The following is a 22,575-nucleotide window of genomic DNA, read 5'->3' on the forward strand; positions in this document are numbered from 1 at the left end:
TCTGTCTCTGGCTAGAAAAGATCAAAACTGAGAGTGAAAGAAAACTGCTTTTGAGAAATATCAGAGATAGCAGAGCAAAAATGTCAGAACCCCAGGAACAGCTTGTGATCAGAGCAATCTCAGAAAGCAGACTTGAGCACATGCAAGTCCTTGGTGTGGTTTCAGCGGAGCTTTTGTTCAATTAATAGGGAGATAGGGAGGAAAAAAATAGTGCAGCTCTGGCATTGCTGCAGATCTCTGATTTAAAGTCAGCCTTCTGAACTGCCATAACTGATGACCTGTCACATACCTGGCTTTTCAAGAAAGCAGGCTGTTCTCTGCTTTGCTGTTTATGGACAAAATTGGATGTGACCTCTGACTCGTGTGCTACCTGTACTTTATTTTCTATGCTTAGCAAAAGTAAGGTCAGAACCCCTCTTGTACTCTTCCTGAGACACTCTTCTGCAGTATGGGCTATCTCTGGTATCCCTCTTTTAATTGAGTAAGAGCCATTGTAATTTAAGGACCAGTGGATCCTCAGACATGATAGAGGTTGTTGTCAGTGCCTGTAGGTGTCATGATGAGAATGGCTTCTTAGAAGCTGCTGCCCCCATGGCAACACAGGGCAGTTACCTGAGAAAACTAAGACGTCCTGGAGGGAGGAAGATGCTTCCTGTACTTCTGTATTCCCCTGTAAAACCTAGTGACTGAGAAGAGCCAACTCTCAGACAACTAACATGCTGCCACTTCTTGGATTTTGGGGACTTGTTGTCTTAATTCTCTGATCCTCATCAGGCACGCTTCTGCATTCCCACATTCTTACCACGGTTTCATTACATCCCTTTTCTCCCTGGGCAAAAATAAAACAATTTTAAACCTAAGCATAAGCCGTACTTGTTTCTTGTTCCTCTGGCCAAAGGGCTGTAAGAAAAAATTTCTGTAGGTCTAAAAGTTCAAAGATGCATTACTTAACTAATAGATTCAGCACATGTTTCTAGTCCAGCAGGTAAGTTGTGCAGCCAGCCTACTCTAATTCCTATGCAGTGCAAGATAGGTCGCTCTCATGACTAGACTCCTTCCTACCAACCTTTTTAATTTGATTGTCATGTCGTTATTAGAGAACAATTATTTCCATGCTAATACTGAAAATGACTCAACCTTCATTATGTGACTGTTTTGCTCCTTCTGTCACAACAAGTTAAATAAAAAGCATTGCAAGGAATGTGTGGTAAAGCTGGAAATGTAAACCAAAGACAGCAAAAAGAGACTATGATTTGAAGAAATGTCTGATTAGCAAGAAGCTAAAGAAAGGTTGCAGAGAAGCCATAAGAAAGGCTGTTTGTTTTTTATTTACATATTATGTTTTTATGAAATGTAGTTGGAAATTACTGTAATGGTGAGGCACATGTGAGACATACATATGTAGGTGGGGCCTTGACATCTCTGCCTTCCTTTATATCCTAAAGAGAAAACTAAAGACAATGCTAAAACCAGATTGGGTCAACACCAACCAATCTCATTGGCTTCTCCCATTGCCGTTGTTTAAAAGAGCTGGAAACAGACTTGCCTGTCCACATCTTCCAAAGCCTGTTTCTGTCAGGGAGCAGCAGGAGCAGGCTGCCCTGCAAGGCAGGGCGAGCCAGGAGCCGTGGGTGGCAGCAAGGCAGACAAGGACCTCACCCACAGGATCCCGTCCCACAGCAGACAAAAGAAGTGACCAGGGCAGGTCTGGTGATGGTGACCGGGGTCAGCCAAGAGTCCAGTGATAGGCCTTAAGGAGGCAAGTCCAAGGACAAGCCAGGACATTAGGTCCGGATCAGCAGGTTAGGAGGCTGGGTACCAGTGCACCTACAGCTTAGCTCAGGCAAGGACCAAGGGCGAGGACATGAGCTGACAAGGAGCTCCTGGCCTTGCAGGCAGAGGGTACCTGACCTGAACTTCCAAATTTAGTTGGGTGCTACTGTTCCACCAGCTCAGGGGCTTTTTGGAGTTTGTGATGGCTCTTCAGTGGGAATAAGAGAGTACAAGTGGTGCAATAGTCTGCAGTCTTTTCCTCCCCGCAAACTGGGCAGCTCTGAATGAGCTCTCTGTACTCTGGTGTCTCGACTTCTTTCACATGCAGCATAATATGGTGGAAAATAACCTTTTCTTCTCCTGAATTCTTGAATTGCAGGGGCAGGGGTGTTGAAAGATGTTTAATTTTTGTCTGCTCTGTAATGAAAATGCTGTTCTGGTTATAGTAGTCTCTGTCCACACAATCCTATAGCTACATCTATAAAAATCTTTCCAGTCCAGTCCATTAATTTTCAGCCATTGTCCATGTTTTTCATGCTTGTGGTCTGCCAGAATGAGTGTATAGTCCAGAAAATATGTTATAGTGTATGAAACTCTATATTGTGTAGATTAAAAAAGTGATAAAGGGTAATAAATTTATATCCTAATTGCATATCCATGAGGAAGGTTAAAACATCTGTAATGTTCACTTTAATACAGGATTGTAATGGGACTCACATAAATCATTATTTTGAGATTGTAATCTCTTTACTTCCATGGCACTTAGTCACAGAGCTCAGCCTTTCTTCATGTTACAAGTATTTAGTGCTAGTTACTGGTGTTACGTAAATAATAAATGATGTTTGTGTGTAGTTTTATGTTTCCTCGTAATCTGTTCTCTTTAATGGGCACATATTTTCAGTGAATATCAAGTATCTTTTCTCTTCTGCTTTCCCAGAACTGGCTTCAAGGTTATCATTTCACCTAAAGTATGCAACAGCCAAACGAACCGTTGGCTGTGCTGCTGCTGTGCGTTGCCATCCCACCACAAGTGCATCCCTGTGAAAGGTTGCAGGGGCTGAGTTTTGAGCCAAGTCTATTGTTTTGGTGCTGATTAAAGCGCTAACTGAAACAGTGGAGCTGACTGCACAATGGTTCGGTCAGTTCTGTCTCTTCTTGTGGTGCCCAGTTTACCTTGGTGTATAGTAATATTTGGTCCTATTTTGGAAAATCAGGTATTGTTAGACCGTGTTTGAGAAGGCTGTATTCAGATGAAAGCAGCACATTGCAACTCATTATAATTGCTGCAGAGAGAAAGCAGCTATAGCTTTGTTTTAAATGTTGAGACGGACTATTGAATACAGTAATGTTGACAAAATTGTTATGAAATGGCCATTATGAAAATTATTGGGTTTGGGTAGTACATGATATCATATCTCTTTCCTAAAACTTAGTATTATTGGTCTTTTTAAACGAGAATTTTCTGTAATCTGCACTTGCATAGCAATTCCCTGCATTTCAACAGGGATAACTGCTTGAAAACAACTGATGTTAGTATGTAGCCAGGGACGAGAAAGAATGATACATGTAAAGACAGAACTTCATTCCATGTTGCATAATGAACGCCCTGTTTTAATTTTTTGTTTTCCTGCATCAGGACAGTTGCAAAGACTTACCCTCAGTCTCCTAAAAACGCCAAACAATATCCAGCTTCTCCTGTGAAGCATCGTGCTACTTCTAATCTCAACCAGGAAACGCCTAAAAAGAAAGCAGACAAGGAGAAAGAAAATGTCAGTAACCAAAAATCCCCAGGAGCACGCACTGATGAGGCAGGCCAGGTGGCTTCCGAGAAGCATGCGCCTTCTGCAGTTAAGACTGAAAATAGTGAAGGTGAGTCTTACTGCAAGGTGTCATGGGCCCCTGAGGCTTTCAAACAGTGATGAACTGTTCTTTTCATGAAGCTGCTAAGTCATAGGCTTATGAGAGCGTGTAAAGGTACATACTGGAACCAGAAAATGTATAGTTTGCACAAGGGTTACCCATGTATGAAAAACACTTGTTCATGAGGATGTGAAAATGCTAAAATCCAGGGGTGGATTTTGCCTATCCCATATTCTATCTGCTGAAAGTGCTGAGGTATGTTTTTGAAAAGCAAAGGTGTCGTACGAGGTGTCTGTGTGAGTGCGGAACTGCTGGGCACTCTCAGTTCCCTGCCTCACTTTCTACACTCGGTCGTCTTCTCCCAGGAAAGATCATGGCAGGAACAACTGATGCAGAAGAAGCTTCAAAAATTCTAGCTGAAAAAAGACGACAGGCTCGCCTGCAAAAAGAACAAGAAGAAAGGGAGAGACAGGAAAGAGAAGAACAGGAAAGGTATCTCTTTCGATTTGTGAAAATTATTACCTAATAATTTAACCTGTATCATTGAAGATTCTGGTGGTTTCAGATTCAAGGTGGGAGCTTACATGTAAGTGTTAATTTCTTTCAACCTGGACCCATTATTCATTAGTGTCTTTTGCAGTCTTTATGACTAGTGAAGTTAGAAAATAATAATTTGGCCTCTTTAAGAAGCCTGAATAAACTATTACTCATCCAAATGCTTCAGGTATGTCCACACTGCAGTGTAGCATACATTGCAGCATGGACATACCTGAACTATTTTACATTATAAAAAAATATTTGAGGCAGTTTTAAATGAGGTAGTTCATGTAGAAGAAATAGTCTTGCAGTGGTAGTATACACCTTAAATGGAAAGGCTTGTATTGTTCAACAAATGAACCTGAAGTTCATCTCCCTGCCCACTCTGTTGTAGGCAGCTGAGGGCTTTAAGCATGCAGGCACAATGAAGGTTGCTGTGTCTAAGCAGTGACATTCTGGCTCTGTTCTGAGAGCAAGCTTTTAGGTTGTTCTCCACATTGGATGCTGGTTGCAAGCATAGACAAATCATGCCTTTCCTTCAAGCCCCTAATACTAAATCACTAACTCTGCACATCTACATTCAACTTTGTCTGTTTCTTATTTTTCAATAATGGGCGGGAGGGGAAATTTGGAAATACTTCCTGAATCCCTGATATGCAAGGATGAGAATGATCAGCTGTCAAAGCAGCTCTTGAATGCAGTGACAAAGGAGTGTGAGGTCCCTGAGTGGGCCAGGGAATGACACAGGTGGAGTTTAGACCCACTTTTTCTAGTGTACCACTGTGTTTTGTGGACTTTGTTTGCTGCTACTTATCCAATCTGTTTATCTTCGAGTGAAATGAAGGAAAAAAGTACTGGCTTGTTTGTAGACACCAGCATTCTGTGTGTGAAGTACAAGGGAAGGGGGACGTTTCTATTACTGAAGCTCTAATTGAAACTGGAGTGTAAATGTTTTCTTTTCTTTGATGATACCTTTTTTTTCCAAGGGAAATTATAATTTTTAGGAAATACTTTAGGTAGTGAAAATAAGATTGGAATAGAAACTTGATAGCAACCTGAATTCTGGGCATGTGCTCATCCTCTTCGTTATATCGTAATTTTTCATGAAAATGTGTGCTGATGCATATATTATCAGTTACTGCTGATTGTATGCCATACAATAGGATTCATGCTAAACAAGATGAAACCTTTTAAACATACTGTTATATTTTTTGCAGGCTTGAAAGAGAAGAACAGAAGAGAAAGGCAGAAGAAGAAAGGCTTCGTCTAGAGGAAGAGGCTCATAAGAAGGAGGAGGAAAGAAAACGTGAAGAAGCAGCGGCTAGAAAAAAGGCAGAAGAGGAAGCCAGGAGAAGAGCTGAGGAAGAACAAATGCTAAAAGTAAAGCAAGAAAAAGAGCTCCAAGCCAAACTTGAGAAACAGGTACCATCTCAAACACAAATGTGAAACTTTATATACATATATATGTATACGTATATTTATATATGCATATAAATAAATACTTTCTAGTATCTGGTAATCTGCCTGAAATAAATAATGGCCCTGTTGTATTTTACACATTTTGATTAGAGGGAAGAAGCAGAAATCAAAGCCCGTGAGGCAGCTGAACAACTCCGTCTTGAAAGGGAACAAATCATGCAGCAAATTGAGCAAGAAAGACTGGAGCGGAAGAAGGTAGATATTTGCATCTCATTTAGGATAATTATTTCATTTCTTGTTTAAATACATAACCCAGGAAGTACCCAATAGTATGAAGAAATAACAATCTGGAGGTATTATAGATTGACATTTATGCCTAACTTAGTGTTTGCTACTTGCATGTTAGGGGAATGTGGACATCAAAATTTGTAACAAAGTGGAATTGCCAAAGGCAAATGACTTTCTACTAGGTACAGAGCAAACACAGAATTAGCCTCTACCCACAAAGTTAAATGCCTGAGACAAACAGAGAATGGCATGCCAAGGCAAACCCAATGCAGGACATCACAGACTGTTGAGGAACATGAGTTACTTTGTTTGAAAACTTACTCAACAAAAGCTCTGTGGCATTAATTGAGAAAGTTAATGAGATTAACAAACAGGTTTTCTCCCACCTGGCTTGTCTCTGGTTGCATTATGCAGAGGCAACAGGGCCTACCTGCTGGCAACTACCGCACAAGGAAATGGCTGGAGCTGCGTAACTTAGCTTTATGTACAGCTCTGTGGCAGGAAAGAGAGAACAACTGCAGAGCTGCAGAGCCTTTGGTTGTAAAAGGTCATCTTTCCATATATGTTATTCCAATATGTTATTTTTAACTGTTTACCCCTGAGCTGGAGGCATGTTGCAGATTAGAGTACGAAACCAAAGTGTCTTTAAATCTGAAAGTTTCCTTTCACAGTACTGCAAAGAGACAATGTTTTTTTAATGAACAAAGGGAAAAAAAGTATTTTAGTGTAATGCTTTATACATTTCCAGCAACTATAACTTCAGATATTTAATTTTATTCTTCTATTCCAAAAAGCCTAACTATTTTTAAAGCAGCTGTTTGGAAATAGTTGGAAAAGCAATTAGATGAAAATAATAGCTGAGCACAATGCAGAAGTGCAAACACCTGGTATTAAAATGCTTGTCTCTAAATTGCATCTACTGAGAAAGTCATGTTCTATGAGATCTGATGTGTGAAAGCCAGCTCCCAGGTGTTCTCTGTCTTTGGTTTTCTTTATTTTTCTTATTTATTCTCCCTTTTTCAAGACAGGCAGGGATGAGGTCATGACAGTAGAGAAAGGTTTTTATTTTTGACCTTTTTTCTACTTTATCAGTCTCTTGTGTTAAATATTCTGTCTGCCTTCTCATCCTCCGGTTTATTTTGATTTCTAGAGAATAGATGAAATAATGAAGAGAACAAGGAGGAGTGAAACACCAGAAATAAAGGTATGAAACACTGTGTGGTTGCAGGGTTTTTTGTTTTGTTTTGTTACCCATATGTGAAAACTAAACTCTAGAGTAGTTCCATGTTAGTAGGTATACTGAGGTACACTCTATACCCAAATTTTAGTGACATTTTAAACTGAGAATGACTGTCGCTGTGTCACAGTTATTGTTGTGCCACTGCTACAGAGACATGGCTTTATGCAACTGTTGCACTTACCTCCCTCACTATCTAGCAAGGTGGCAAGAGCCCATTCTTTGATGCTGGAGCTGTAATGTTCGCTGCTGTGATATATCTTCTCGTGCTTTGTACCAGGCAGTGAATTAGTAACTGAGCTCTCTGTGTTAAGCCTGCCAGGAATGTAGGATTGAGAACAAGGCAATTGTGTCCAGCTAGGAAGTGACAGGGTCAAGTTTTTACTTCTATTCTAAGTTTTCTACTAAGGAAGATGTTTCTTTGGTTACTTGCAGAGAAAGTTTTCTTTTTGAAGTTAAATAGTAAAAACTCCTATGCCTAATTAAAAGTAAAAAAAAAACCCCAAACTCTCATGCTGTCGGTGACCTTTGACCACCCCATGGCCCTGGGCAGTCTCACAAGTTTTGAGTCCAGTCAGTTCCATGAAGGTTACAGTCCTTCATCTAATATGGTTGACTCATTACTTGATTACAGAAGGAAGAACCAAAGCTGGAGGTACCATCAACTTTGAACGTGGAAAAGCAGCCAAAGGCCCTTGTTCTCAACCAGCCAGGTAAAAATTGCCATATTTTTCTGATCTGTTGTCAGAGTTTTGTAACCTCAGACAGAGCAGTATTATCACAGGTTCTTTGCTTTCATCTCAAAAAGAACAGCTACGTTTGCATCAGTGACAAATCTTAAAAACTGGGGACTCAGCTTTGTTCTGCCACATAAGCAGAAGCAAGTTTTTCCTCCATTTTAGTACCTGACATAGCATTTCTGTAAATCAGAAGTTCAAGTCTGCCAATAGGTTTGGGTGTTGCAATCTGCCTTCAAATTTTGTAGGTAGAAAATTTTTGCACACAACTAAGCTTGCTAGCTTTTTATAGCATTGCTCTAAATCTTACAGTTAATTTCACTTGATGAAAAAAGCATGTGTATTTAAAGAATTCTTAAATAAAATATCTATATCTGGCATTTATCTATATTTTGTTTAGTTCCCCAGGCTCAGACTTTTAGTACATGGCATAAAAGATAATACATTCGCTTCCTGTTTCCTGAAATTTAAAAGATTGTAGCAAAAAGAGCAATTTTAGAGTGAAAAAGAGGATTGACGCTGTAGTATGATGAGTCATAGACGAAATTGAGTCCTACTGCATTTTGTCAGTCTTCCTTTTGACTCGATCTGTAACTTAAAAGCATTTGTGATTTTTTTTAAACTATTTAAATAAAGAAGTTGCTACTGTCATAATTTCTAATCTTCTTTTATAGAAATCAATGGATTGGCAACCTGCCTGAAAACTAAAAGCTTAGAAAGTGCTGCCTCCCTACTCCCTTCCCAAGATGTAGTTACTAATGGACTAAAGTCAGTTCCAGGACTTATTCAGCTGGACGCTGTTGATGGGAAATCTAACAGCATGGAGGATTCAACTGATGAGGTTCAGTCCATGGACGTGAGGTACCGACCGTATCTACCAATAGAAATTGTGGAGTTCATATTAGACACACACAATGTTTTCCGTTACCGTTGTTAATACTTTACTGCTGCTCTTCTCACCTACCCCGCAATGGGGCAATCAGGTGTCTACTGTGGTGTACTCCACTCCTGTCAAAATGCAAATTGGTTGTTTTAGACAGGAGTCCACACAAGCTCCTCTCACTTTCACATATTTGGCAAGGGGGCGAGGCTCGGAAATCCTTCTACAGTCCTTACTTATGGATTCCATACAAGTTTGTCCAAACCTTTCAGATTGTTCCCTGAAAGTAGCTAGTGTAGATATTACCCTGATGTCACTATTTTTTTTATTTGTCTCAAGACTGCATAGCTGTGATGCATGAGCTTTTCTCCCTCCAGACAAAGAGAATAAAGAAAATAATGAATTTAGAATTGTAAGTACTTAACTGGAACAAATGTATGGAAATCAGTAAAAAACTTAGTGTGTATTAAATACCGTTGGACTTTGATGGAAGGACTTGCAAGAAAGAAGGAAGTGGATAATTTAAGGCTGCTATGAGAAAGCTGGCTCTGAATTTTAAACATGGCATTTTTATGCGGTTCTTCCTTAATCAGTAAGCCAACTGAACCTCTCATACTGTTTCAGTATTTCCAGTAAATATGCATAAATACATAATAAGTGCCCTATTGGGACAGACCAGAAGTCTATATAGCCCATTATTTGGTCTCAGAGAGGTTCAATAATAAAAAATAGTTATAGGGAGAGCACCTGAGCCCACCACTTTCTGCAATCTAAGACCACACAGAAGTGTTTCGTTAGGGATGTTAGAGAGTACAGCTGTGCCTTGGCTTTTTAAATAGCCACTGATGGACATGTTGCCCATGAGTTCATCTGACTCCTTTTTCAACTAGTCGATAATGTTTGCATCCAGGACCTCATCTGGCAGCCAGTTCCACAGTACAGTCTCACTAGGTAAATTATATTCTTTGATCTGTGTTAAATACAGTTTCTTACTAGTGGCATTCAGCATTCCTTGGGTTTTGTGTTGCAGGATTTCATGCACAGTAGTTTTGCCCTCAACTTATCCACCGCCCCTTCCATGTTTTTAGAAATCTTTGTGAAATCCTTCCTCTGCCTGCTTTTCTCCAAACGGAAATGGACTAGCCTTACTAGTCTCAGCAAAGCATCAACTGGTTGCAGCACTTCTTAAATTAAATTCTGGGATTTCTATATCTGAAGTGTATCATAAGGTCTTAAGAAATAACTTTTTATTTAAGTTGTGAGGTCTGAGTGCTTTAGGTAAATGTTTGCAGGGTCAGGACAATAATCTGCAAGATGCAATAAACATTTAGGTAAGGGAATGGTGCAAGGACTGAAATAATGAGTGATCAGTAAACTCAATTCAGTAAACTACCAGAAATGTGTTTGTAGGAGATGAGTGTACACACCATACAGCTACCACAAACCTTAATCTCTAAGGAATATAGATTAAGTATGACCTTCTATCCTGAGCCCTGGCCTTTTCCCTGAAAAGAGGGAAACCTCTTTTTTTTTTTTTTTTTTTTTAGATTGGGACATACTCTAGGTAAAGTCTTGCTGCAGCTGGCTTGAAGATTAAGTGGCAATTTTTGGACATCAGAAGATTAGTTTGATGAAAATTTTGCAAAAATTATGAAAAAATAATGAAAAGTTACACACCTCTTATTCTGCATCTTCCTTTCATTTATCTTTTGTATAGCCCGGTTTCAAAAGAAGAACTCATCTCTATCCCCGAATACTCACCCATGAATGAACTCATGCCCGGTGTTTCTTTGGACCAAAATGGGACAAGTAATGCCAAGGCTCTTGAAGATCTCTTGGATTTCACAGGCCAAGCTACCTACTCCAAGATGTCCAGTGATACCATTAGCCTAGATGACTGTAACAAAAACTTGATTGAGGGATTTAACAGTCCAGGACAGGAAAATACACTTAATTCTATCTGTTGACAACCTCGCTTTTCAGCAGAACAGTTAAAGGTACAGTACAGTATTGTGAGAAACATCTTAGAGATGATAAATTGCTGTGATTACTTATGAGCTTCCCTGAAAAATACAGCAATTGTAAACAGCATATGTGGAGAGAGGGCGAAAGCTGGTCTCCTAGATATTTAAATTCAGCATAATCTTTCATATTTGCAGCTCTTTGTAAATTGGTATCGTATGCAAACTCAACGTATCATAGCAACCAAAATTATCTGGTAAATGGAAACATTTCCTTTATGCATTCAGAATATAGTGAGAAGAGTTGGGGGGTTTTTCTTCATTAATACAATGCCTTTCCTATAAGTCTTTGGAGCCTATTTGCATGAAGAAAACAGTTAAAAGTGGGGCCAGCCTAGAAAATGGTAGTAACTGTTGCTGCTTCCTCTTTTCTGCTGCTGTAAATACTTGCAGCACGGTGTAGACTCACTGATCCTGGAAAGCTGGCATGGTAAGAAAGCATAGTAGGCTTCAGTGACGGTTTCAAAGTACAATGCCACAATCAGTGTTTTTGAAAGAGTGTATTCTAAATTACAAAACTGACGTCATCTAACTTGCATAGCTGACTTGATATTCTTCTCTCTTTTTTTTTTAATTGACAGAGGTAGCCATTTGTGGAGGATATATATCCCTGTGATGCTACTGGCAGTAAAATATGAGCTTGTCACTTGAAAAAACTTCTGCAGTCCTTGAACACTGGATTTCAAATAATCAGAGCTGAATATAACTTTGTCTTCCCAGGGAATATATTGAATAACTGGCTGCTTTTGGTAGAAACCAATGATCTAGAGCCTTGATGGTTTCAGGGAAGGCTGTGTGCGCATTAGAATTTGAGCTTTAGCTGCTAATAAAGCACTTATTTCCTCTTCTAATTTAAAATTCATCTCAACACTTCACTGTGATTTTTACTTGTGCAGTTTATTTTGAAATAATTCTTCCTTAAGCTTTACCATACATTCATTTAGACATCTTTTTCATGTAAATAATGATGAGGTTTGCCCACAGTGCATTGAAATGAAATAATATACTGTACTTTAGTTTTGTGCCTATCTTTTTTTGGTCTTTAATAAGGAGTTATTGGGAACTTTTATGCAGGTGTATAATTCATAACTATAGCTGAAGAGGCTTGACAAATACACAGCTGCTGGAAGTAAAAGAGCCTTCTTACTGCTTGTGGAGTGTGGGAGCTATCCCGTTATAGTTATGTTGATACTTTTAGTCACTAGTGGCACTTACTGGTTAATATTAATTACTCTGGGAGCGACTATCAACTATGTGTTTAAAAACATACTTGTATAACACCTGTAAACAAAGTAGGCAAAATGCCTAATGTAATCCCTTAATATATATATATATATAGTATAGCTGTAGTAGATTCAAGTGAGTCATCGAGGGGGTGAGATAACATGTTAGTCTTTGAAGATGCAGACACTTGATTAATACCAGCAGGCTTTCTATCACATGGAGAAGTATTTTGTCTTCCTATAGGCTCAGCAAAACAAGATTTAGTCAGCAGCAAAACAATATGCAAAAGTTGCAGCAGAAACACAAAGGCTGGGTCACACACGGGGAACACGGCTGGTCCCCTTGACGTTCTGTAAGCATCTGTATGGAAAAATTCACATAAAGATGTATAAATTCTAGACACTATGTGCCATACAGTGTTAACTTTATTTCTGTTGAACTAAGATAACTTTATGCTAGACCATGTGCTGCTTTGAGGACACTTTTGTCCATTTCCTTCTAAGAATAAATTATAAATACAACTCTCTGGAAACTAACACAAAAGTAGTGAAAACTTGAGGGAGGGAGGTGCGGGTTTGACTTCTTTCTTTTTTTCTTTTTCACATGTAAGGGAGTTCACAGCATAGCTTGAGCTTAGTTGTAGCCCCGTTCTCACACTTTTAAAAGCCAGCAACGGGAAAGTAACTAATGACATTATGTGCGATGTATAAAGAAATCATACCTACACAATCCAGCTCTATTTATGTTAGTGTACTTCAGAGGAATACTTTCTTTTGACTGTGCAGTAAGCTGTAGCATGGTATTGTGTCTTCCAAATTAGTCCTTCATCTATTTCCTAAATAATAAACAAACAAAAACGGTTTGTTTTGCTGTGATACATTGTGTTTGACAAATGTCACATTATATTTTATTATGGTGTCATTGTATAACATGTAGATTTCTGTATTTGCATGAAATGTATAGCATGTATAAAGGTGAAATACATTTTCATTTATGAATCTATCTTGTTTCTTAGCTTTTTTCCTCCCAGCAAAAATGCAACTAATTTAAAAATCCATGTATGTTAATTTTTTCTGAGGTGTTTTCTGAAGGAGGGTGTAATACTGAATGAAGGAGTGATTGTCAGAGCCTCAAAATATTTCACCATTGTTTCCTTTGCCATGTACTAATTTGCTTTCTGAAGTCTTGCCAATACACAGAAGAAATGCAGACTAGTAGCAGAAGAGCCTGAAGGTGAGGGCTTCCAAACTGGCATTCAGGGTGCTAGCGACATTATACAAGCCAGTTTGCTCTGCTCTCTGGGATATTACTTGGCAAAGAAAACAAGGAAAAGAAAACTTGGGAGTCGTGGCCGGTAGACGCTGTTCTGTTGAATGTGCAAGAGCTGTTCTGTAAGGGTACCCATAACATAAATGCTGAACTTCTCTTCAAGCTACATGCACATACTGCTGCTTAGAAAAAAGACAGTCTGGAGATGCCATTAGTTTTCTAGTGAAACGCTGAGGGGAAATGTTCTACAATTTTTAATTTTTTTTAAGTCATAACTTCAGCCAAAATTAAAAATTAATCTACTCTTAATATGAAGTATATTAATACTTTCCATAGTGACAGTTCATCTCACTCTTACTAACTCTTGAGCCATTCATGTGATTTGTCCACTCAATTATTTACTAAGATTAAAGGAAGCACGATAAGGCTGAATCACTTCTACCTTTTGCTTTTGAGGATGTAACTTCTTCATACCAATATGAGCGTTTGCTGCTGTGATTCAAGTCCGCGCAATGAGCTTTACTTTTAATTTGGCAGTGGTCTTGAAACTGTGGTACAGGCTCACTAGTGATTCACATAAGTCCTTGGTAGAGCTGTTCTGGTATAAAGCACTTGAGAATCAAGCTGTGAGAAGCAGCAAGGGAAAAAGATTAATTAGAGTGGCGATCCTTGAACGGATTTTTATGAATGGATTTTTATAAATGTATTTATAAATGGATGAATGGATTTTTTTCAGATTATTTTTATAAAGTGATCTGCAAAACAGGAGAATCTGTCACTGCTACTGTCCTTTCCTGGATTTATTTTCCATAACAAGTATAACTATTACAAGTTTTTAATACATAGATAAATGATAGCTATGAGGTAATTGGGCATCACAGTAGCTCTCTGATTAGGTTCAGCACTTTCAGGGGTGTTGCCCCGGGAAGCGGCACCCAAGGCCTGTCTCAGGCCCCCACAAAGGCCCTGAGCAGGCCTCCTGGCTCCCTGGCAAGTCCATTCCAAAACAAAATGGCATCAGTGAGTGGTGGATCTGGACCCCCAGGCTGCATTTTCACTTAGCGATGCAGGGCTCAAAGCGGGGGAATACCACCCTCTCTCTTGGGACCGTACGAATTACATGTGCGGAGAAAGCAACAGAAACGGCGCAGGCGGCTGCTGCGGATGGCGTGGTGGGGATCTTCCCCCGCCACCTCTCCTGAGGAGAGGCAGCGCCCTTCCCTGCTTCCCCCCGCCACAGTCCCAGCTCCCAGCCTTGCCGGCGTCCGCAGCCCGGGCACCCCGCCGCCGCTCCTGCTGCTTCCTGGCCCCGCGGGCCCCCGGGAGCGCAGAGGCCTTCCGCACCGGGCACGAGCTCCCAGGACGTCTCTGGGGCTTCAGCGCTGCAAGGCAGCCTGGAAACCCAAGCAGAAGACATCCTTCCCATAACAGTTTAAACTGCGGTCCCTTCCCCGAATTAGAACGTAAATGGTTTCCTACGCAAGAGCTGAAGACTACGTGCTCTGCGAGGTCTGCTGCTCGTTTGCTCGAAGCCGCGGCCCATACCCGGCGCAGGAGGGGGACTGTCCGGTGAGCGGCACAAAGGGGTCCGTGGGGCTACGCTGCTCCTGCTCCTGCTCCTGCTGTGGCCACCTGCGGGACCTCTGCCTCGCTTCTTATCCCTCCCTGTGCAGGAACCACGCAGAGACTGAAAAACTCTTTCTTCGCTCTCATTTTAGAACAATGTGGTTCAAGCTGTTGGTTGCCCCCAAAACCAACATGGAGGGTGGTTGTTCACCTGTGCTGCCTCTGTGAGTGTGTGTGTGCACGCAGATACATATAAACAGCAGTTACCTGATGTTTGGGGCTGTTGGTTTTCAGTATCAATAGTCAATTATGAAAAATTTATTACTGCTGGGCCACTATGCAAAAATCTGGAAAATATAATGTATATTATGACTGCATGCAATTTTCTCTGGATTTTAATCTTAAGCAAAACAGGTTTCAAATTCATTCCATTTCTCTGGCATACATACACTTAAAAATAATACAAACCTTGAGATTCTCAGATGCACTTTTGTTATTGCTGTTAGTGGTAATAATACCAGTCCAGAACACCATGAGCCACAATGTTCGTCTCCGCCACGCTTTTTTATCCCATCATTTATCATTATGATCTCCTATAGCTGGAGAGGAGGTGATGCTATTCACCCAGTTGGGCAATTTAACTTGTCTGTTGAAGCAACACGTTAAGTGTAAAAGCCCTTAAAATTGCAGGTAGAAACACTGAGAAAGGATGTTTAAGCATTTAAAATAATTACATAAAATATAAGAAAATGGTTTCTTGACCACCAGAATAATTTTTGACACTTGTTTTCTTCTCATTTGCCTTGTTTGTTCTCCAGTTTGTAGTACCAAAGTATAATAATACATTTTATACTACTTCTAATGATTCAAGATTGAGGTAGTAATGTTTTTAAGCTAGTGGGCTTGATGATTACCTGAGGCCTATTATTTTCAGGATCAAAATAAACACTGAAAACTAGTGTGTGGTGTTCATTTGGGAGCCTTACAAAAATAGATACGTATCACTGCTGAAATCAAGCCTTAATGATTTCCCAAGAAAAAACAACTGTGATGCAGGAGAAATTCAATGAATAGAAGGAAATGATAAGCAATGTGCTGTGTGATCTATGAAGTGCTCTAAGAATAAGTTTGTAAAATAGTTGCATGAATCGCTCAAACCAGAAGCTTTGCGTTACCACCTGTATCTTCTTGCTGTGCCTAAAAGGAGTAACTTGAAGTCAGTGGCAGTTGTAGGTGATTAATGTTGTACAGGAACGGACCCAAGAACCCAAAATTACATCACTGAAGAAAGAAATTAATGGGCAAGATGTTCACAATCAGGGAAATTACAAGTATTTCCGGCAGTATTTCCTCTCTTTTTTTCATAGAAATAACAGCAACTCTCACCAAATTCAATACATAAGTAGCACAGTAAGCAGGATCAGGGCAATATCTGTAACACCATATTAACATTATGTTCACACATCCCTTTTCAGAATAACTTCTCTCTTTTAAAATACATGTGACAACATTGTCTGAAATATCATTATTAGCACCTCAAATATGCAGAGCTGTGAGGGTTTATACCAATAAATTCTGTGGAGTTATTCCTAATTTTCCTGGTGTGAGATCTCGAGAACTGTTTTCACTCTTCCCTTTTCCTTCTTTTTATTTTCTTAAATCTCTTACCGATTCAAATACACAAATCCAAGAGAATACAAATTCTGGTGGTTGCCTGTTGGAGTGAGTTTGTTTTCTCAGTTCCTGGACAGAGACTGCCCACACCACAGCTGGCAGAGAAACAACAAATCTGAGGAGTCTTTTGGAGACTGAATACCCGCAGTAGTGTGTCAAGGATCACAGTGAAGCACCACTGGCACAGGCAATGAGTATAATCCTGGTCAGAAACGGCTAAAACTTCCCCAGGTGAAGACCAGGTCAGAATTTCTTTCCTTTTGGCAAGAAACATTTGCACTTCTAACCTACATTTTCACAAGGTTAATTTATGCTGATGTTCTTGGACCAGTGCTGGTTTTTAGAGCACAAAGTGTCCTGCAGCAAATGAAACTGCTGGTGGATTTAGCAAATAAATGAGTTGATGGAATGAGAGAGGGGAAGCAGGATGAGTGAAGGTAACAGTCACTGAAGAATGCTAAGATACTTTGCACATATTTACTAATAAGTAATTACTGTTAAAATTCTGAAGACAAATTAGTATCCATCATGCCCACAACGTCCTGCCAAGCTGGACGCTTTGAAACTTGGTCTCTCCTCGGACTTCTCATCCTGCTGTTTCACTGCAATTTCTCCTTCTGTCACCTTTCCAAGATTGGGCTCTTGCACAGGCGAAGAAACGCAGCCTTTCTGCACCTCTGCCTTCTTCCTCAAATCCATCTGCTGTGGCCTCTTGGATGACAAGCCTGGTTCAAAGCCTTTGCTTTTAAAATCCTGTTACTGTATTTATGTCACACATTGGTGTTAATTCATACACTGAGATTGTTTTCACTGGCATACTGCCAAAATCCTACTGAGTTTACACGGGCTGTATGCCTAGCGGCACCAGTGCCGTTTTCATGTGTTGTTACAGGAAAAGTCATGATAACCTCATAAATAAAACATAAGGGCATCATTACGTCATGAGAGCCCAGCCTCACTAAAAGGCTCTCTTTAGAAAGTAATTTGGTGATACTATTGGAGCCAAGTCATGCAGCCAGTCATCCTCTCACGTTCCTTCGGGTTTTAATTAAATGATTACTTTACAGCTTTCCTTAAATTTCAAAGCTAAATAATGTAGGACTTATTTCCTCAATTATGGAGGGAATCATTATCTTGCTCTGAGCCTAGACTGAAAAAAGTCAGTTCCACAGAAAGCTGTTGAAGAAAGTCCTTACAACTGAACTTGTTTGCATTTTTCACTTTATCCTTGACCAAATTCTCTCCTTGTCTGGATGAGGTGTTACAGATTTGAAGTTATTTTGACAAGTAATCTCAGGAGATACCTAAGCACCAGTATCTTGGTTTCTATAAAGTAAAACAGCTGACACTCCTTTGCTGGGGGCTTAGAGGTTTAGCTAATTTTGTTTCACTGAATGATAGAAATACTATTTTTTTTAATTAGAAGAAGCAAACGAGTAGTGTGTCTGCAAACAATTAGGCAGCTCGCTCTCGTTTCAAGACAGGAGACATGCTTCATCATTTGGCAAAAGTATTTTGATATAACGCAAAGACAAAAACGCCTGGTTGTGCTAAGGGGTAGGGGTGGGTGAGAAGTGGAAGAAGAAAGCATAAATGTGAAACTCCTCCAAAAGCAGAGATCAAAGTTAACGAAGCCACCCAAGTCTTATCAGGAGGTGTAATAAGATAGTGAAGTACAAACAAAACATTTCCCTTTAGATGTTCTGAGAGGTTGGCTGGTAAACCTATGATTACCCTTGGACAGCAGTTCTCGATGGCGGATCTTGCCTTTGCAGACATTGACTCCACCAGACTCTCCTTCACTGCTCCAGTGTGCTTTTACCCCTGTAAATGTTATCATCTACGGGCTCTGTCTGCAGACACCAAAGTGAATGACAACCAAGCTAACTCAGTCCCTACAAAGAGCTTTTAATTTCATTCATCTAGTCCACCTCGGTGGAGAACAGGCATTCAGCAGCGGCTGCCGTGGTGGTGAGCTTGGCAGTGTGGGAAAGCCCAGGCTGTGCTCCCCAGCACAGTGCAGGCTCCCTTGCTCTGCCTGCTTCTGTGCCCGACCTTGCCAGGGATCAAGGAAAGTTTTATTTCCACTTCTTAAAAAAAAAGAAAAAAATTAACATAATATGGTTCAGCAAAGTTCAGCTCTGATAGTAATGTTTTATGTGGAAAACAAAATGCCTCCTTGAAAGAAGAGATATGCAGGATCTGTCTGCTATCCAAGGCTAGTTTCTGCCTTTGAATTCTAGGTGACTTCCATTCATCACTTCCAAGTATTTAGCATGCAAACTGCAACCAGGCTCTTTCCAAAGGGAATGTTTACTAAATTAAACATTAAAGGAATATGAAAGCTGTTCTCTATTCTAATGATACTTAATTAGAAAAAAACATGGAAATAGATTAAAATAATTAGTCTTAATAAGCAGCAATTGCCAAGTCTTGTGCAATAGAATAGCCTTCACAATTTAGAGATGGAGAATAACGATGCTGTGGAACTACTAATAGACACTGCTTTGAATAGTAATCTAATTTTGTAAAGTGTAAGTTCTTGTTTTGTTAGACTACACGGTCTCACCCATTGAGACCCTTTTGTACTTACTTAATGCTATCCATCAGGATAAATTTATATTGGACCAAGACCGTATGTGGCCAATTCAAATAAAGAAGCTTAACAATTTAGTTTATGTAACATAGAAGTTCTCATATGCACGTAGGGGTGGGTTGTCCATAGTTACTTCTTTGGGCCAGTTTTTGCTTCAAGTGACGCGTCTGACCACCACACCAGATGAAGTAGGGAATAAACCCAAATCTTTTCTTTTTCTGTTAATTTGACTTCCCTAGTCTTGCCAACGAAGCCATAGCTGCCTATACAGAGATTACTCTGCGCACTGTAAGAGGTATGCCAAACTAGCACTACGCATTATCTGGTTGAGCCCTGCAGGCTGGCCCAGGTTTCTTTAGGAAAGTGCAGATTAACAGCATGTGCCCGCTTCAGTCTCACTTGCTCGATCTAAAGCTCACTCTGTCTAGTTCTCACCCTGAGCTCCTGTTAACAAAAACATCAACAAGGTGAAGGGGAAGTAAGCATTGTTTAGTGCAGCTTGCAACTGTATTTCTATGCCATATAGTTAAATAAATCTTTTGCAGTCCCTTTTAATTGGGAAGACACTACTACTGAATTTAAAAATAACCTTACACTTCTATATGCTTCTCTTATGAAAATGGCCAAGTGTTTTGGTGAAGATGTGTGAAATTATTTTGTATGGCAACTATGTGGGGTTCCTCGTGTTTTAGCTAGTCTAAAAAGGCCTAAGGAACTGTCTTGGTTTCGCCCACCTCTGGACTAAGCACTAGCACTTGCTCTATCCCCCAAAAACCCCCTCTCAGCTGAGAAAGGGAAATGGGGGGGAAAAAAGGAAACCCGTGGGTTCAAATGGGTTGAAATAGAAATAGGTTTAATAAAACAATAAAACTAGTATTAATACTAAAGCAATATAAAGTACAGAGTTATACTCAGCCGAGATAATGGTCGCGAGCTGTGGGCTCGCAGCAGCGAACGCAGGTGGGCGAGCACTGCGAGCAGCACAGCTCCGGCGCAGGGAGAGCTGGCCTCAGGGGCAGAGCGACGGGCGAGACCCTCCAGGGCTGGCGGCCATTGAGGGAGGGAGAGCCGGTCCCAGCAGACTCCCCAGTTTATAGCGAGCGTGACATTTATGGTATGGAATACTTCCGTTGTCCAGCCTGGCTCAGCTGCCTTGGCCTCCGTTCCTCCTGGCTATCTCAAAACTGCTGGAGGCCTTGATCACCATGGAAACCCACATACCGTGGCTGGCCATGAGCTAAAACAAAGTGTCTTATCAACTTTGTTCTCACAGTAACAGGTGCTGCAGTCTCCTCAGAAATGCAGCTTTCATGAACTGAAATCTGATTTTACTATTCTATCCCAGCAAATCCAGGACAGGAACTGAGCAGGATCCTGCAAACACTCAAAGGCAGCAACCAGATTTAGAGCTGTGAAGAGGAATACCTTGGTCTTACCTACAGCAACTCTGTCAAGGTTGAGAACATGGAAACGGGAAGATAATGCTCTGCTGAAAGGTCAGTCCTATAAAAGGAACGCAAGATGTCAGCAGCTAAAAGTCCGAAGGATAGCCAAAGTTGGCAGCCCATGCTGGTATTGGGAACTTAAATAAACTGCGGCTACCTCTTTGAAGTACGTCTAACTAAGGGGTCAACAGTAGGTAACCCTTCTTCTCCACTCTTTGTCCACTGAATTTAAACATCCATCTCCAACCTGTTAGGCCATGGTTTGATGATAGAGTAAGCACAGCACTATGTCTCTGAGCTGCATCAGAAATGTCAAGACGACGTAACACAGAGTGTTGACTCTGGCTCTTTATTGGGTTTAAATTTATCTGTTTGAAAAAAATGTTGACAGGCTAACTTGGTTCTGGCAAACTTTACACCAGATCAGGTATCATCTGCCTGTGCTGCTCTAACGATGCCATATCAGGCATCACCCATCTTCCTGCAGCTACTGTAAAAATACAAAATCAACGTCAGTTCTGTGCTTGGGCTAAAACAAAAGCTTGTGCCTGGATCTGATCTGAATCAATTTTCTATTAACGAGTTGATCTGACAATACACCAAACCAGTATTCAACGATCCTTGACCAACAGCCTTGGATGCCTAATGTAATCTAGATAGCGTCAGTGTCTCCTTTTACATGTGGTTTTACGTGATCTTTACTTCAGAAGGGCTTCGGTAAGCATCGGTGCGTGCTTCCTGCTGTTTACAGCTCCCAAGGGAAAAAACCCTCAACTCACTTAACCCGCAGGCCTGTTGCGACTGACTACCAAGGCAGCGTGGCCCAGCCACCGGGAAAGGAGCGCGCCTTCAAACCCAGCTGCTGGAATCGGTGCACGCTCGGACAGGCACACCAAGAAACGGGGCGGGGGGGGGGAGGGAAAAGCCTTGGAAGAGGCCACCGGGGCCTCCCAGCAGCATCCCGTGACACGTAAAGCCGCGTCCGTCTCACCGGCGGCCCGGCTGCCAGCGTCGCGGCCGCGTCCACCCGGGCGGCCTCGCCACAGCGCCGCAGGGACTGAGCTCGGAGGCCGCGGCGTTGCCTCTGCCCGGGCCTTCCGCGCCCAGCGCGTCGCAGCCGAGACCGGCGAAAGGGCCGGGACCGGGACCGGGGCCGGGACCGGGACGGAGACGTGTCCCCAGCAACCCCCGGCGCTTCGGGCCTGCCCCGCTCCGGCCGCCCCTGGCAGGAGCCAGCAGCCGCTGTCCGGGGCCGGCTGGGAAGTGTCGCGGGAGGGGGGGTGTTCTGCTTTTCGCGGGGCTCCTCAGCTGAGGGGCTCCTCAGAGCGCTGAATGCCCCCCGTCCTCTCCGCACTGCCGGCAACGAGTGCCCGGTCCGCAGCTACCCGGCGCCTCCCCCAAACAGCACTCAAGTCGGGCCGGCGCACGGTGGCTGCTGGGAAGGCGGTACCGCGGCAGGAGGCCGCAGGGCAGCCGCCAGGGGCGGGGGAGGCCGCGTCCGCTCCTCCTCTTCCGGGGCGCCCGCCCTCCGCCCGCCCTTTCTCTCCGCCGCGCCCGTGGGGAGCAGTTGCGGCCGGCGCGGCCCGCCGGGACCCGCCCCGCTTCCTCGCCGGGCACCTGCTTGGGGCGGAGCGGCGGTCGGAGGAGCGGCGGCAGCTCCGGGAGCGGCCTTTGCGGGCGGTGAGTGCGGGGGTTGGCGGCGGCCCGAGCGGTCCTACCGCCTCGGTGGGGCCTGGGCAGGCCCGGCGCTGGGCAGGACGGTGGTGCGGGGGCCTGGCCCGTGCCGCGGGCAGGGCGCGGTGGGGCGGGAGTCGGCGGCGGGCATTGTCCCTGCCAGCGCCGCTGGCGGGCCCAGCCCCCGCCCCGGTGGCTGGCAAGGAGCGGGCCCGGGAGGGGGGGGCGGGCATGAAGCCCCACCGCCCCCCGCTGCACCCGCGGCAGGGCCTGCCGGCCTGCCCGGCGTGGGGTGAGGGGGAGGCGGTGCGTGCGTGGGAGGCGCCGCGTTCGTTCCCCGCGCTGATCCGGGAGGTGTTGGCCGGCGGCAGCGGG

The 22,575-nt window shown here is 42.5% G+C and overlaps 1 protein-coding gene across 1 annotated transcript in view; it reads left to right on the plus strand.

Annotated features, from left to right (window-relative positions):
* The window catches only part of MAP7D2 (MAP7 domain containing 2), a gene marked incomplete at its 3' end in the record, with an annotated part of 83,728 nt that extends 73,030 nt beyond the window's left edge, over positions 1–10,698 (plus strand). Inside the window, exons 10-17 of the mRNA XM_082013884.1 lie at positions 3,410–3,642; positions 3,999–4,125; positions 5,388–5,592; positions 5,740–5,844; positions 7,028–7,081; positions 7,749–7,827; positions 8,526–8,712; positions 10,449–10,698. Coding sequence (XP_081870010.1) covers positions 3,410–3,642; positions 3,999–4,125; positions 5,388–5,592; positions 5,740–5,844; positions 7,028–7,081; positions 7,749–7,827; positions 8,526–8,712; positions 10,449–10,698 — 1,240 coding nt within the window. The remainder of the gene's footprint in view (positions 1–3,409; positions 3,643–3,998; positions 4,126–5,387; positions 5,593–5,739; positions 5,845–7,027; positions 7,082–7,748; positions 7,828–8,525; positions 8,713–10,448) is intronic.
* Between the last annotated feature and the right edge of the window lie 11,877 nt (positions 10,699–22,575).

Source organism: Phaethon aethereus, assembly GCF_964289735.1.
Source record: "Phaethon aethereus genome assembly, chromosome: 1".
Taxonomy (NCBI): Eukaryota; Metazoa; Chordata; class Aves; order Phaethontiformes; family Phaethontidae; genus Phaethon; species Phaethon aethereus.